The following is a 17,354-nucleotide window of genomic DNA, read 5'->3' as shown; positions in this document are numbered from 1 at the left end:
CTGAAAATTAGATTCAGGCTGTAGCCAGAATATAACATATTACTGTTGTCTTTATTCTGGCGAGATAACAGTCAAATGCTTTCCCTCAGCAATACTACCGCGTTCCCTGGCATGCAAATCGATTTTCTCTCGGGGAGTTGCCTGATGTGCGATAAAAACCCGCTGGGAATGATAGCGGTTTTCCTTTGTGTATTTGTATCGTCCCAAATGACTGGAATGATTCTTTGTGAAATGCTATTCCACAAATTCCAAATTGTTAAGTACAATTCAAAACAAAACAAAAATTGAAAGTTCATTCGATGCAACATGAAATAGAAAATGCTACAGCTCAAACGAACAGTCAGAAGAGCCTCTGCTGATATCAATCCTTTAACTGCGGTGTTTGTTCTAATGTGAATAAAATCAACTTGTTTTAACTCAATTAAAACTCTAGTACAGACCATTGCAGAAAAGAGGTTAATAAAGGTAATTCTAATCCTTTTTCTTTGTAGTGATATCCTCTGTAGTGATTATCATGACAAATACACTGTTTAGGCTATGTGGAAAATATACTATTTATTAGAAGAATATAAATATTACCATTCAGTTTTGGGGGAAATGCATTCACTGAGAGCATTTTTAGAATAGTGTATCTTTAATCTAGCGCATTTCCCTAGTCTTTACATGCCCAAGTCAGCTGGTCGATGTAAACAAAAACAGCGTGGTTAGAGCCATGTAAAAGCCAGAATAGTTGTACTGGTGCAACGTATGAATATTGGTCTGTTGATGAATTAACATATGTAATGGATTTTGCAAAGTCAGAGTTAACTAAATATGGTTGGCAGGAGGGTAAGTTAACATAATTTCATCTTAGTTATTGTGTAACGTTATCCCTTGTAGGTGGTTTTTGGTGTTAATATCATGCCCATGGGCATGTGGCCAGTCTGGGGACACCACTCGCACATCTCTGCCCGAGCCTCACGTATTACAAGTCTGTGGTCGAGTTCGTTGCCGGTCCTCGTGAGGTTGGGCCATGCTCATCTCAGCATCTGTGATCATAACTCTAGCCTCCTCTTGAAAGTCTCCATGCTATGATAATAAATGATGCTGACTCCTGTTAGGCCTCTTATCTCTCTTGGGAGACGGTTGAAGAGTGGGGCCAGCACAGGGGAAACTTTCCTCCTAGATCGGGTAATTTTTTGAAGTGCACACCTGGCTATGCGATATAGTGATAGAAAATTGAATTATTATTTTGTTAATTACAATACATACAACGTTGGTCGGCGGTTGGTAATTTTGCAGAGGATAAAAACGAAACTTCTCTGATGATTTTACATGGAAATCACACATTTTACAGAGAATGGGTCAAATAATGCAACCATATGCTAATTTTTATTTAAAATGATACATTTGAGCAAAAGCCGTCATTGTTTGGGTACATAGAAGTCACACATCTTAAAGAAAATAGGTCAAATAATGCAACCATATGGTATTTTATATATATAAATTATGCATTTGAGCAAAACCCGTCATTGTGTGGTTTTGGTTGGCGTTGGTCGACTTTGGTCGGCGTTTAGTGAGACCGCATACATCAATGTAATATATGTTATTTGGTATTATTTTTTTAATTGTGCACACCTACGTGATATAGCATTAGAAAATTTAATATTAATTTTGTAAATCATAAGACATGAACATTATATGGGATTATCTTGGGAGAAATAAAAAAACAAAAAACCTTGCTATAAGCAAATTTACCAATGAATGAAGCCGCTAGGATACGGTCCAGACGCCATGCTAGTCTAGTCACTATCAGACGATAGCTTTCATATCGTGGACCAGGTGTTCTTCAACTCCAGGTGACGTTAATAAGAGCTGTTACAAAAACAATAGGGCTTCCTTGGACTTAGAGAGAACACAGGGTTCTGCCATCATCTGTTAATTGTCCAAGGTACAATAATAATCAGGCCATAAACATCTGACGGCAATGACCAAGATGATCTTTAGAATTTGAGGTACCAAATTACCAAGTACAAGTTAGGTTAAAATAGACTAAATTTATCATCTTTTCATTTCTTCGACATTGGCATCTATGAAAACCAATATGGCATATCATTCAGCCACTGTGACTTTGTTCGTTAGTAAATAGGTTTTAAAAAAAAATTTGATATTAATTTCCACCAAGTTAATTACATAGTACGTTGATTTACTATAATTTACCAAATTAATCACTAATTTTCTATTGCTATATTGTGTTGGTGTGCACAACTAAAAATTTACCCATTATTCTTGGTGGAAATCAATAATAGAAACAGGTGCTAAAAGATATAAACAAAGTTGCATTGACTCCTTTAGGTGCCATCTTTGTTTTGATTAATTCAGAGGTCGGAGAAGACAATGACAGCCTAATGACCTTTAGAATCACAGGTATTGCATTACTAAATGCAGGTTAGGTTAGGTAGGCAGGCAGGTAGGTCAGGTTGGGTTGGAATATACGAATTTAGTATACTTTAATTTCTTTGACCCCACCCTCTACCAAAACAAAGGTAATATTTTAGTTGTGCACACCTATGTGATTTAGCTTTAGAAAATTAAATATTAATTTTGTAAATTAAAATACATGAACATAGTATGCGATTTTCTAGGCAGAAATAAATAACAAAAAAACCTTGCTACAAGCATATCTACTAATGAACGAAGCTACTAGGATACGGTGCAGACGCCATGCTGTCGTCTGTCCAGTCCAGTCACTGTCAGTTAGATGACATTGTGGACCGGGTATTCTCTAACTACAGGTGATGTTAATAAATGCTGTTATAAAGATAATATGGCTTCCTTGGACTTTATGAGAGAACATGGGGGTTCTGTTGTCATCTGTTAATTGCGTGAGGTACAATAATAATCAGGCTGTCAGCATCCGTGACGACGATGATGACCCAGATGATCTCTAGAATTTGAGGTACCAAATTACTAAATATAGGTTAGGTTAGAATTGACGAATTTATCAACCTTTCATTTCTTTGACCTCCGCATCTATCAAAACAAACATGGCATATCATTCAACTGCTCCAACTTCATTCATTAGTAAATTGGTTTTAGCAGCTTTTTTTTTTTTATTATTGATTTCCACCAAGAAAATTGCATATTACATTGATGTATTATAATTTACAAAATTAATAATTCATTTTCTATTGCTATATTGTGTAGGTGTGTACAACTAAAAATTTACCAAAACAAACGTGGTGTTTTGAGTAGTCAAAGCAGCTATGTTTGTTTATTAATAGCTTCTAGCAACTGTTTCTACTATTGATTTCTGCCAAGAATAATGTATATTACATTGATGTATTGTAATTTACAAAATAATTATTCAATTTTGTATTACTATATTGTATAGATGTGCACTTCTAAAAATTTACCATAAATTGTCTTCAGTCTTGAGGAGCAGCTGCTTGTGGATCTTCTTTCACAGGTTCCACTGTATTACTATTCTTCTGTATTGACTTGAGGGGAATAAATTTATTTTGTGCATTTAGCATTACAGCTGTTAGGTTACTGTACATTTCATCCAGATTGCTGACCAAGCTGTTGACCTCACACTTGTAAGTGACCTGACCCAAAATACACTTATTACCCTTTGTGACCACCTATTTATGAAAATAATATTTAGTGGCTCTTAGCTGTCAGTGAAACATTCTTTAGTGTAAGTTGGTGGAAATTATTCAGAGCAAGTCCACACAGTAGTAAAGATATGGTGTGGGGCAGGGGTAGCACATGTCCATCCAAGTCCCGATTCCCCCCCTCCTCACACAGAAAATAATTATGCCTTAAGTTTGTATTATCAACATCATACTCAGCTAGCCAAGTTCTCTGTAAAACTGATGGTGTATTATGATGGACAAGGACTAGGCTCAGAAATCGTATTGAACTATACATAAGATATGGCCAATAATTTTTTTATTCATTACAACTGTATAGGAAATTAAAGAAAAATTGTGAAGTACCTATTGTGCACTTTAGTATTATGTTCATACCTAATGCACTTGGAATGGATGCTAAGAGGAGGTTATATGAAGGAGTGATTGTGCCAATAGGATTGTACGGGGCAGAAACATGGAACATGAGAGAGGAAGAGAGAAGGAGTTTGAATGTGTTTGAGATGAAATGTCTGAGAAGTATGATAGGGGTTATTAGGCTGGATAGAGTGAGAAATGAGGAGGTGAGGAGGAGAACAGGGGTGGAAAGGGAACTGGAAGATAGGGTTGATGAAAGAGTATTGGGATGGTTTGGACACATGGAAAGAATGAGTGAAGAAAGATTAGTAAAAGAGGTGTGGAAGGCAGAGGTGGAAGGAGTGAATATGAGGGGGTGTCCTAGGATGAGATGGATGGATGGGGTGAAAGGGGCATTGTAAAAGAGAGGAATGTCTGTGGAGGAAGGACGGGAGAGGACAGAAGATAGGGGTGAATGGAGAGGGGTTGTGTATAGATGATGTGATGCATGAGGGAGAGTGGGTGGGGGATGGGGGGTGAGGAAGTATGTATGAGAAAAATTTGATGCAGCCCGAAGGGATTTCTCCCCATCTTTTCCTTTTATGCATGAGGGGACGGAGAGGGGAGGGGTCACCGAATTTATGAAGCGGCCTTGCTGTGGGTGTGCTGTCTTGCGACACTGTTTCTGACCCAGGGCAGTGGACATGATGCAGGGATGACCCATCATCCAGGAGGTGCCGAGATGAGAGGGAGGGTGGAGGGGAGTGGAATATATAGGAGATGGAATGGGTGGGAGTGGTTTCTGTGCCTTTGTCTTTTTGGCTACCCCCCGTGTAAGGGGAAAAAGCCCTTGGTATATGTATGTATTAATATTCAGAGTAAAAGAGAACGAGTAATACAGCTGTAACTATATACTTTATAACATGAGTATTGTAATGCACCATCGAATCATCGTACATCATGCTGCTTGCGAGAATTTGACCCTTATTGAAGAGGTTAAAGGGATCAGATCAGACTGTCAAACTGATAGAGTAGATCATGAGTAGAAAAAAAAATTATGTCCTAAGGTAACAAAAAACAGTTTTTATATAGATGCATTCAGTTCCTAGAATAGTTTAGAATTTGGTATAGTTTGAGCTAAACAGAAGTGAATTCCAAATGGTATGACAGTTGGTAAAAAAGAGACAATACCTTATATATTACAATTAAGTAAATACAATTTGGTAAATAAGCACAAAGAGTCAAAGCAAAAATTTGTTAACTTGGCCACCTATATTAGGGTAGTTGAGGCTTTTGTATATGGACCATCTGATCAAATTCATTAATATTTTCTCCTTATGATACACATTGTAAGGCAGGTATAGGAAAGAAAATTTCTCATTCCATTCTTCTCCATTTCACACACTCCTTTCACTTTTTGCTGTAGCCATGAGAAAAGATGAGCTATATTCACTTCTACAACAAGACTGCCAGTTTGTCCTAGGTGTATGTAACTATTTATTGTATAATCTTATGTAATTTTAGTTTGTCAAGAAATATATTAATATTTATTGTTTATAATCCAGGGAAAGGACTTGGTGCCAGTGAAACTGGAATTAAAGAAGCTCTGAAAGTCAAACTGAAATTTGACTCTGCTGGTCTTGGTCATGATAGAGCTGAAGAATTTACTTTCCATTGGTGGGATCATGTCTACAACAAAGTAGCAAGTAATTTGGAAATTAAGAAAGACAAGGTAAGGTATTTCTTCTGTATTTATTTGTTCATGTTTTTAGCTATGAAATCATGAATTTATATACAGTAATAGTGCTTCTATGGTCAAATTGTTGATTTTCATTTGATAGAATTTTTCATAATTCTTGTTTGACAACTTTATTTCAATTGGTCAGGCAGGAACAGTAGTTCTGGAACAGAAAGAGGAAACAAAGATAAGCAAGAAGAAACCATCAGTTTTAAGCAAGCAGATTGTGTACGGAAACTTTGTAAAGGTTTGTAGCATTTCTAGTACTTTTTTATTTATAGAATTTATGGTTATATATGCCCAGAAATATTTATATGTGATTATAATCTAAAAGAAAACAGTGATTTTTGTCACAGTTGTCAGGAGGCTAGTTACAAACTCATTTTCACTGGGCAGTTTATTCATACATACATACATACATATACCACGGCTTTTTCCACCTTACAAGGGAGATAGCCAAAAAGGAAAAGGCATAAAATCATTCCCACCCATTCCATCCCTGAATACACTCCACACCCCTCCACCCTTATGCAGTTTATTCACAGTTGGAAAAAAAACAATTACCAAGCAGTACAGTCATATCCATATAACAGATGTTGCCTGAAGTTTCACCAACTGGGAACCTGTGCCCCCCATGTAGCAAGGGATAGTTCATTAGTCCTATGTTAGATATCTGGAAAATAAAAGACTTTGTTGTTTTAGTGTGGGTTTCTTGCTGTGTAAGCGGCTTGTAGGAGGATTTGTGTTGTATTTTGTCACCAATAGTTCACCCGTACTTCCATCCTTGAGAACAGTATTGCTCAATTGAGAATAATATTCCACATGAGGGGATGGAGAGGGGTTATCGCCATTTAAGTAAAGTGGCCTTGCTGTGGATGTACTTTGTCTTGCTGCAGGGTACAGTGAGTCCTCGTTATACGGTACATATGTGTTCCTGAAAACCTTACCGCAAATTGAAATTACCGTATACCGAACCCAAGTTTCGACTTATGGCAGACATATCTTCTCCCTGCTCTTTCCTCTTCAAAATATCTAATATAACCCCCAAAACACGAGTGGGTACCGTATCTGTGAATTTTTCTTACTGCAAATAGGTTCAAGGGTAGTAATTACCAAATACTGTAACTGTGAATTTACCGGATAAAGAATTACCATATAAGGAAGACTCATTGTACTTGGTGGGAGACAGGGATGACCCTTCATCCACGAGGAGCTAAGATAATAAGGAAAAAAAGGTAGTGGAATGGGTGGAAGTGGGTGCATGCCTTTTGACTTGGCTACCTTCCTTATATAATCATATAAGGGATGGAATGGGTGGGAATGTTTTTATGCCTTTTCCTTTTTGGCTACCTCCTTAGTAAGGGGTAAAAAGCCTTGGTATATGTATGTATGTACTTTCCTTATAAGAGGGGCAGGGATACCCTTGGTATATAGATACTAAGGCAGTTCCTAAAGTAATGCCTCCCATTTTTTTACTTACATACATACATATACCAAAGTGTTTTTCCCCTTACAAGGGGGGTAGCCAAAAAGAAAAAGGCATAGAAACCACTCCCACCCATTCCATTGCCTATATATTCCACTCCCCTCCTCCCTCCCTCTTATCTTGGCACCCCCTGGATGATGGGTCATCCCTGCATCCTGTCCACTGCCCTGGGTCAGAAGCAGTGTCGCAAGACACAGCACATCCACAGCAAGGCCGCTTCATAAATTCGGCAACCCCTCCTCTCCGTCTTTTTACTTGTAACTCAAAAAGTTGATGAGCTATGATGATTGGAGTGGCACCATTAAAATGAGTGGACATTTTTGCTCCAGAATTGATTTCTCAATGAAATCACCCCCACTTTTGCCAGTGATGAGCAAGGGGCTGCTTGGCTGTCTGGAGCACATTTTGTCACTCACATCTCTGTCGCCACTCTGGAAGGATTACAAAGGTGGAGCATGCCGACAGGAGACCTTTTGATCCATATCTAGGTCGGATGCAAAAAAAAAATCATATTAATAATAAAATAATAAATAAAAACTATAATAATGTAAATAACAAATAAAATACATAAATAAATGCATAGGTATAGTTAAATAATAAACAAACAGGTAAATAGTAAATAATAATGAATTGACATATAACTAATAATAAATGAAAATCAGACAGACAAATGATAACAAAACAAAAACAAATAATATAAGATAAATTATAATCATCAATGAACCCATCTCCTGATCATGCAGACATCAATTGCCTTGGGCCTATAAACATTTACCAAGAATCTCTGCTTCTGATGCACATCCATGACAAGGGTCACCTTATTAGAATGTCACACCATTAATATCTGCAACAGAAATGAAAATATCAGCTTATTAATGTGAAGTTTTGGTCATCATAATAATGCTATAAATAAAAAAAAAAAGTTGTTACAGATCGATAAGTAAAGAATAATTTTTCTAGAATCATGGAGTCAGGTTGTCTGGGTTAACTAAGAAGCTGTGAGTATACATAGAAATATATACTTAGACCCTAGAAATGTTGGGGGATCATGTCAGGAGGTATGTTTTGTGTGAGGTGGTTCTAATTTGGAAAGAAAATTCATCTCTTGAAGGGAAGTATGGACACGAAAAAGGGGCACATATATCGATTCTCCAAAAATGAGATGTGATAAAATTATTGTTTGAGAAAGAAAGGTTGTTGTGAACAGTTTAGCTGGTAGGTCATTTAAGTAAAATGTGTGATTTAGTAAAGGGAGCACCACAAGGGCAGGCTGGGGGGTATCAGTAGTCATAAGAAGACAATGTGGGAGACAAAAATGTCTTTTTATGTTGTTAGGAGGAGAGTAGTACCTGGCTGTCAGCTCTCCTTTGTACCGAATGTGTGTTTTGTGACACCTGCGTGTCACGGCTGAGTGCACCCACCAGGAACCGAGCATGCTCCCCGTGACATGCACGTGTCACAGTTATAAACTGTGTGTATTGATGGCTCTCAGGGCCTCGGTTTCTGGGTTATTTCTACCCACGTGGTGGCAAGTGTCTGTGTTTACAAACATAAGGCTCCAGCCATTCGTGGGACGGTTTGAAACATTTGTTTACGCAAGGTTGATGGGTCAGTAACGAAGGGGTTAAAAGAGAGAGAGGAATAGAGTTGGTAGATAGTTCTTAGGTCTGGTTTGGATATTTGAGTGCCAGCCCCTCTGTGTTGTACCTCTAGGAGGTTCATGGATTGCTGTACTTTTAAATCTTTTTGCCAGCACTGGCAAATTCTTTCTACCAATATAAAATCTAATTTTATTAACTCATTGTATGAAAATCACCGGTAGACCTCACAAATAAGCCAATAAAACCAGAAAATCTATAACAAAATCAACTAAAACTCTACTTTCTATTGGTTGAGAAAGTCTGCCAAGACTGGCAAAAGATTTAAAAGTATGGCCCTTGGTGTTGATGGGTTTTGAAGATGAGCTGAGGAGTAAGTTTATTCCAGTGTCCATCTTGCTGGACCACCACTTGGAGGTACTCATCATTGTTCCCACAAATGGATATCTAGAGAATAAAGTTCTCATTTTGAGCATATTTGCTTTTGAAGAAATGCAATGTTGATCATTTTACTAAAATAGAATCAGTATTTTGTAGTCTGGACTTATTTTTATTTTATTTTTATAGGGTGGAACACTTCATGGTTCTGATATAGCGCAGAAAGAATCCTCTTCAGTGAGTGATGGAGATGAAGAAGAACTAAATAAAGATCTATCTTTAAAACTCACTGATGATGAATTATTCAAGATATGTGGAGGAAGAACTGCTCACAAGTAAGTATTTTATCATTACCATTGTTATTAGTATCATTCCATATGTAGGTATTGGCTGTTTGATTTTTATTCAATCTTTACTCTTAAGGAATCTGTGAAACCCCACTCAAGAAAGTGGTGAGTCACTTTTAACTTCTACTATCCCTTCTCTTTGGTGCTCTCTCTTTCTCTCTCTCTCATATATTATTGGCCCTCCTTTATGAATTGTCCCTGTTTTTTTTTTTTCCAGTCTTGTGGTATTATCCTTTTCTTTATTGAGCACACAATTAAATTATGAGTTGCTTACCAGCGAGTCTCTACTTTCCATAGTATACAGTTTGAGATTTCATCAAGTCCTGGAGCTTTTCTCAGGTCAAGTGATCACACTTCACCACTTCTAACTCTACGCCTTTACCTTTTCCGGCCCTCCTCTGGTGGGAGTGAGGGGAAAAGAATGCCATCAACTAAATGGGACAGAATGAAGGACTAGTGATCTCTCTCTCTCTTTCTCTTTCTTTATATATATATGTGTGTGTGTATATATATATATATATATATTATTATTTTTTTTTTATATACCAAGGCTTTTTCCCCCTTCCAAGGGAGGTAGCCAAAAAGGGAAAGGCATAAAAACACTCCCACCCATTTCATCCCTAAATACACTCCACACCCCTCCCATCCTCCCTCTCATCTGAGCACCTCCTGGATGACGGGTCATCCCTGCACCCTGCCCACCGCCCTGGGTCAGAAGCAGTGTCGCAAGACACAGCACATCCACAGCAAGGCCGCTTCATTCAATCGGCGCCCCCCCCCCTCTCCGTCCCCCCTTGCATATAAGGAGAGGACGGGGAGAAATCCCTTCGGGCTGCGTCAAAATTTACTCACGCATATTACCCCCCCCCCCCCGACCATTCCTCCTCATGCAATCACAACATCATCCATATACAACCATTCTCCACTCACCTCTGTCTTCCGTCCTCTCCCTTCCTTCCTCAACAGACATTCCCCTCTTCCCCAAAGCCCCCTTCACCCCATCCATCCACCTCATCCTAGGACGTCCCCTCATGTTCACTCCCTCCACATCTGCCTTCCATACCTCTTTTACTAGTCTTTCTTCACTCATTCTTTCCATGTGTCCAAACCATCCTAATATTCTTTCATCAACCCTATCTCCCAAATCCTTTTTCACCCCTGTTCTCCTCACCTCCTCATTTCTCACTCTATCCAGCCTAGTAACCCCCACCATACTTCTCAGACACCTCATCTCAAACACATTCAAACTCCTTCTCTCTTCTTCTCTTATGTTCCACGTTTCTGCCCCATACAGTGCTGTTGGCACAATCACTCCTTCATACAGTCTCCTCTTCGCATCCATTCCCAAATGTCTATTCCTCATTACACTCTTTAATCCACCAAGGCATTTACTCGCTTCTCTTAATCTACATTCTACCTCCACCTTCACGCCACCTTTTCCTGCTACACTTGCACCCAAGTATCTAAAACTATCCACTTCCTCCAGTCGCTCTCCCTTAATGTTCACTTCCAGTCTACTGCCACTTTCACCCCTTGTACATCTCATCACCTTACTTTTGCCCACATTTATCTTTAGCTTTCTTCTATCACATACTCTCCCAAACTCTGCCACCAGCTTCCTCAATCCCTCCTCTGACCCTGCCACAAGCGCAGTGTCGTCCGCAAACAACAGCTGGCTCACCTCCCACTTTTCTCCATTTTCTTTAACCATCTCCAATCCCTGACCCACTACCCTAGCATTCACCTCTCGCACCACCCCATCCATGTATAAGTTGAACAGCCAGGGCGACATAACGCATCCTTGTCGAAGTCCCACCTTTACCTCAAACCACTCACTCTTTCCATTTCTAATCCTGACACAAGCTCTACTACTCTCATAAAAACTCTTGACAGCTCTCAAAAGCTTTCCTCCTATCCCATAAATCTGCATAACCTCCCACAGTGCCTTTCTGTCTACCCTATCATAAGCCTTTTCCAGATCCATAAAAGCCCAAAAAACATCCTTCCCCTTTCCTATAGCTTTCTCACATATCTGTCTTACCACAAAGATCTGATCTACACAACCTCTACCTGTCCTAAAACCACACTGTTCCTCACCAATTACTCCTTCTGTTCCTCTCCTAATCCTCTCAATTAAGATCCTCCCATAAGCCTTCCCTAGTACACTTAACAGGCTAATCCCTCTGAAACTACTACATTCACACTTGTCCCCTTTTCCCTTGTAAAGAGGAACTATACAGGCACTTCTCCAGTCCTCCGGCACTCTACCCTCTCTCCAGCAAACATTAAATAGCCTCACCAACCAGTCCACCATCACTGAACCTCCCTTTTTCAGACATTCTGCATGGCATCCATCCAGACCAGGTGCCTTACCTGCTTTCATCATCTTTACAACTGCCTTCACCTCATCCTTCCCTATTTCTCCTCCATTCTCCTCACTCATCACTCTCATTTTCTTCGCATTTCCCACTGCAGCTATCTTTCCTTCCCTATCTTCCTTCACATTTAGCAACTCCCTAAAATATTCTGCCCATCTTCCCCTTACTGCCATCTCTTCCATTATCATCTCTCCATCTGTACCTTTTACCTTTTCTTCCCTACTTGATTCGCCTCCTCTTCCTCTCTTAATTTCTTTCCAAAACATCTTTTTATTACTTTCAAAATTTTCTGTCATACTCCTACCCCATTTCACATCTGCTCTCCTCTTTGCCTCCTTTACCTTTTGCTTTACTTCTCTTTTCTTTTCTTTGTACGTCTCATATGACTCCCCCGTCCTCTTTTGTAACCAATCTGTGAATGCTCGCTTCTTCACTTCTACAACCTTCTTTGTTTCCTCATCCCACCATTCACTACCCTTTCTTCTATTTCCCCCTGTCCTTCTTGTTCCACACACCATCCTTGCACACTTTAAGACTCCCTCCTTGAACCATCCCCATTCCTCCTCCACACCCATCTCTGCTCCATCCTTTACAAGAATTAATTTATAAGAGGATTTTGGAGGAGGACTCTAACCAGATCCCTACTAATTGGGTCATTGAATGTGTATGAATGTAGAACAAATGAGAGCAAAAGGGAAAAGATCTTAAACAGATTTAAGGGGAGCCATTGTGGCCATGCCATGACTCCCCTGCCGAAGGTACGTTAGCATCCTGTTGAAGCTCCTTCCAATTATTTCAGTATGTGACGATATGGATGCATAAGGTTTGCAAGTGTTCACAAGCTGGGTATGAACCTAGTACAAATTATTATGCAACTGAGTACACATACAGCAAAGTATGCACATTGATCACACATGGAGTTGGTGTTGTCCTGTACTAGAAGATGCAGAGTTAGTAGTAGTGAAACTATGCGGCTGCCAGGAGTTGAATGTATATCACATTAGTGTAAAGTTCCTTCTTCTGACTTACCTAAAGATTGGTCCCCAGCCCAGTCAGTAGTGAACTCGGTAGTTATACCATGGTACTAACTCCTCGTCTGGTACAGGACATAACTTCTATCTCCATGTGTGATCAGTGAGCACCTTTTACTGTGATTCACCTTGGTCATGTGTTGGACTCGTGATTGACAGCTATTTCTCTCCCGGAAGAGAGCTCAGAGCTCGTATGACCGATCTATGGGTAATGCTATGACCTTACATACACACACCCCCAACTCCCCGCCCACGAGAGTCGGAGTAACGACTCGAAGCGCAGCGATACTGAAATAATTTCGGCCCTGGGCAGGATTCAAACCAGGTACCACTGGCACCACTGTACTGGTAGTCTAGTACTATACCAACAGCACCACTGAGTGACTGAGTGTATTCAGTTGCATAAGAAATTGTACTCTGTATTCAGCTTGTGAAAACATGTGAACCTGGTGATCCTGCAAGAAGGGAAGAGATAGAGTGAAGATTGGTTGTGAATGGACAAAACATCGATGCAGTCCAAAAGGATTTATCCTTGTTTTCTCTATTTTTACATGAGGAGGGAAGGTCACCAAGTAAATGTAGCAGTGGGGGGCAAATCAAGTTAGGCTGTGGGTCCTGCTGTGGATGTGCTATATCTTGTTGTAATGCTTCTGACCTGGGCAGTAGGAGTACATACATATACATACATATACCAAGGCTTTTTCCCTCTTACAAGGGAGGTAGCCAAAAAGGAAAAGGCATAAAATCATTCCCACCCATTCCATGCCTGAATACAAACCACACCCCTCCACCCTCCCTATGGTGGGGGAAAAGAATACTGCCACCAAGTATTTTCACTTGGACCGTAAGAGGCGAGAAAAAAGGGACAAGGATTGGGACCAGGCATCCTTCTCCCTGTAGCCCCACAGGGGACATTCCTAAAAAAAAAGTAAAGGCATAAGAGGCAGTGGGAGTAGTACAGGACTAACCTTTCATTCACGAGGAGCTTAGACAGAAAGGAAATAAATGGGTAATGGATGGGTGTGGGTGGGTGCATGCCTTTGTTTTTTGGGAAGAGGGAATAAACCTTTTAGTATAATTTGTAGATAGATCAGTCAATCACATTGTTGCCTTGAGTTTCAATAAGTGGAAAACACACAGCCCCAGAGTAGTTGGCAGCAGTCCTCAGAACCTCCCATTGAACCTTCACAAACACAGCTTACCCACTGCACTACATAGCAGAACACCCACACATGCCAAGAAACATCAATACAACACCCAAATATCTATATCACACACAAATACTCTCTTCTCTTCTTCCACAACCACAGAAGCATATCCATAAACCTATCATTCACTGCTCCATCAACAAACTGAAAGACAGTTACATTGCTGTATGCCAGACCCCCAATATCCATCTCTCTGAATCCTCTCTCCACTAAAAGGATAGAATCCGCCTGGCCAGTCTGCAATGTGGCAACCGTCCAGCCCTTCTAGGCTCATAGAAGAGGCTGGATGACTACATCAGAGATAATCGTCCAGGATGCAACACTTCACCTCATACTATACAATACATTATGGAAGACTACATTGTACATGATCATGCATGTCAACAACACAGTATACACTCTATAAAGGATTTGTGGGAAAACCTTATTCCAGCTGTAGCTTTCCTCAGGGAGATGGGACTGCTTAGCCAAATAGTCTAGGGAATGTCAACAACAATGACAACCTCCCATTTATTTCTTTGGGAACAAACTGGATTGTTGTTTATGTTGTACCAGTATGGGACTGTTTCTATGGCTCTAGATCAGAATGATAAGAAGATAAGAACAGATGCTCTGTATGTGTGAAAAAGTAAAAAAAAAAAAAAAAAAAATCACTAGAGATTGATAAAGAGATATTTTGGGCTGAGTCTAGAGACCAAGTGCCCACCCCTCAGGGCTGCACCTCCTGATGAAGGTGGGGGTTGACGACTTTTGCAAATGAGCAGCTTTGTTGTTCATCTAACAGGACCACCACATGCAGGTACCCATCATTGGCCCCATGTATATGGATAGCTATATTAACGAAGTATCAAACTATTGTGTATTTTAATATTGCTTTTCTAAAATTTCAGAGCAGCTCGTCATGGTTTGAAAATGACAGCAAAGTTATCCCGTGTGGAGGCACAAGAGCAGCTTTATCTACAAAAATGGGGAGATTCAAAAGAAACTTCCCTTGGTCTTAAGGAAGAAATGAAAAAGAAGGATAAAGAAGTTTATGAAAAAACTGTGGATAGTACTTTTGTGAATGATGAAAAAGGCAGCCACAAAGTAGAGCAAGATTATTTACAAAAATCGGGAAACTTGCAGACACCACCTGCAGGGGTAGATATAGTGAAGAAAAAGAAGAAAAAGAAAAAAGAAAGAGATTTATGTGATGAAGAGTTGACATCTGAGAATGGTGGTATTACACCGAAGGAACACAGTTTTCAAGAGTTTAGAATCTCTGAAACCATTGCTCTGAAAAAAGAGAAGAAAAAGAAGAAGAAAGATTGTAGAAGTAGGGAAAAAGAAATTCCAAATGGTGATGAGCCCAATTTAGTGCAACAAGATTTTCAGAATGGAAGAGATTCTGTGGAACCAGATCACAACATGAAGAAAAAAAAGAAGAAAAAGAAGAAAGAAGAACAGATAATAAGTTGTAATGGTGAGGTAGATTTTGAGAATGGTAATACCACAGAAGGATTGTGTACTCATGAAGAAAAAGGTGTTGAACTGGGAGAACAGGAAGATATTTGCAAAAAAATAAAGAAGAAAAGAAAAATGTGTGAAGATAAAGTAGCTATTGAAGAAGATGTTCCAAGAAAGAAACGTAAAAAGAAATATGAACAAATGGAAGAGGGATATGAAACTGGAGTAAAACAGGATTTAAATGTAGACATGGATACGAGTACAAGTTTAAATTGGGGAATGAATTTTAAAGATGAAGAAAGGAATGACAGCGGTGAAATTCCCATCAAAAGTAAGAAGAAAAAGAAGACTGTGGAGAATGGTGACTGTACAAAAGTACCAGGAAATGAAAAGTTAGATACTAATATAGTGACTAAGATAAATAAGAAGGAACAATTATCAAATACCTTAGATGAGTTCCATAAATCTAATGAAAATGGGACAGTGGAGATTGAGAGCATGAAGAAGAAGAAGAAGAAAAAGAAAACTTTATCAGACATCACTATAGACAAGGAAGAGGAATCAAAAGTAGTTTATGAATTTGAAGAAGCATGTGTAAGAAGTGATGCAGGAGAGGGAAGTAAGAAGAAAAAAACAAAGAATAAGTCGGATGTTGCAGAGGCGAAAGCAGTAACTGACTCTCCCAGGAAATCGTGTATGAAAAAGAAAAAGAAAAAGAAAGAGAAAGAGAAAGATGATGAAACTGTTTCTTAGAATTGTTTGCAGTGCATTAGTTAAAATATATATAGAAGGTTGCTATATAAATAAAAACTGAGCACTATATCTGCTGTTGTATGATTATCACTTGTTTAGGAATATACACATTCATACATACAGTGAGACCTCTCATTAATGGACATTAATTAGCTGTGTTTGCGGTGTTTTTGGTGCTGTTGTTTAGTGCGTGCAATCACTATGCCACCCAAAAACCACTCCAAAACACCAAAAACACAGCAAAAGCGCTGCAAACACAGCTAATTAATGTCCGTTAATGAGAGTTCTCACTGTATGTACATTCATGCATATACATATATTGATACATATATATGTACATTCAAATTATACATATTTCTAAAGGCCCAGTGAAGGCATACATCCTCCTTTCATCCATCCAACATACTTTTGTCTTTTTTATCTTGGCTCCTTGTTAATGAAGGGTCATATCTGTTCCCTACCCAATGCTTGGATCAGAAGCAATGCATCAAGGCAGAACTCTTCCACAATGGGGCCCAATAGCTAGAACTGGTTAACTTCTACATTTGATTGTATGGTGACCTCATTGTTTCAAGAATTCATAAAAGAAGACAAGAAAAATTCCTTTTGGGCAGCATCACTTTCTTATCCATTCACAACCACTCTACATGTGCACCAATATCTTACCTTCTAACTTCACTTTTAAATGTTCCTTTTACATCCCATCCATCCATCCCATTCTTGCTCTTCCTCTGAAGGCTGCTCAATCTACCTCTGCCTTCCACACTTATTATTTTAGTAGTTTTTCTTCACTCATTGTTTCCAAACACCTAGACCATCCCAGTATTCTTTGATCAATCTTATCTGCCAGCTCTCTTTTCAACCTGCTGTCTGCCTCAACTTGTTTCTCATTGTATTCATCCTTGTGATTCCCACCATATCCCTTTCACACCTCATCTTAAACGCATTTAGACTTCTCCTTTTTGTCTCCATTCAGTGCCAAGTCTATATTACATACAGTATTTACTTAGTTGTATTTTACGG

The 17,354-nt window shown here is 39.2% G+C and overlaps 2 protein-coding genes across 2 annotated transcripts in view; one reads left to right on the top strand and one right to left on the bottom strand.

Moving 5' to 3' along the window:
* Positions 1 to 671: 671 nt before the first annotated feature.
* LOC143036475 (uncharacterized) lies at positions 672 to 16,412 on the top strand. Its single transcript, XM_076203868.1, has 5 exons — positions 672 to 828; positions 5,534 to 5,700; positions 5,855 to 5,953; positions 9,358 to 9,503; positions 15,023 to 16,412. The coding sequence occupies exons 1-5, from the start codon at positions 783 to 785 to the stop codon at positions 16,329 to 16,331; spliced, it is 1,767 nt and encodes a 588-aa protein (XP_076059983.1). The 5' UTR covers positions 672 to 782; the 3' UTR covers positions 16,332 to 16,412.
* LOC143036476 (prenylated Rab acceptor protein 1-like) overlaps positions 7,002 to 17,354 on the bottom strand; it is a 55,957-nt gene continuing 45,604 nt past the window's right edge. Inside the window, exon 5 of the transcript XR_012967364.1 lies at positions 7,002 to 7,676. The gene's annotated coding sequence lies outside the window, so the exon portion shown is untranslated. The remainder of the gene's footprint in view (positions 7,677 to 17,354) is intronic.

The sequence above is a fragment of the Oratosquilla oratoria genome, chromosome 20 (assembly GCF_046742065.1).
Source record: "Oratosquilla oratoria isolate Oo_2021 chromosome 20, ASM4674206v1, whole genome shotgun sequence".
Classification (NCBI taxonomy): domain Eukaryota; kingdom Metazoa; phylum Arthropoda; class Malacostraca; order Stomatopoda; family Squillidae; genus Oratosquilla; species Oratosquilla oratoria.
This window is presented reverse-complemented; position numbering and strand designations above follow the sequence as displayed.

Bases quoted from the DNA above. Each gene is read 5' to 3' on its own strand.
- LOC143036475 (XM_076203868.1), top strand. From the start codon at position 783: ATGGATTTTGCAAAGTCAGAGTTAACTAAATATGGTTGGCAGGAGG. The intron at 829-5,533 runs GTAAGTTAACAT...TTTATAATCCAG, and splicing joins TAAATATGGTTGGCAGGAGG to GGAAAGGACTTGGTGCCAGT. The intron at 5,701-5,854 runs GTAAGGTATTTC...TCAATTGGTCAG, and splicing joins TGGAAATTAAGAAAGACAAG to GCAGGAACAGTAGTTCTGGA.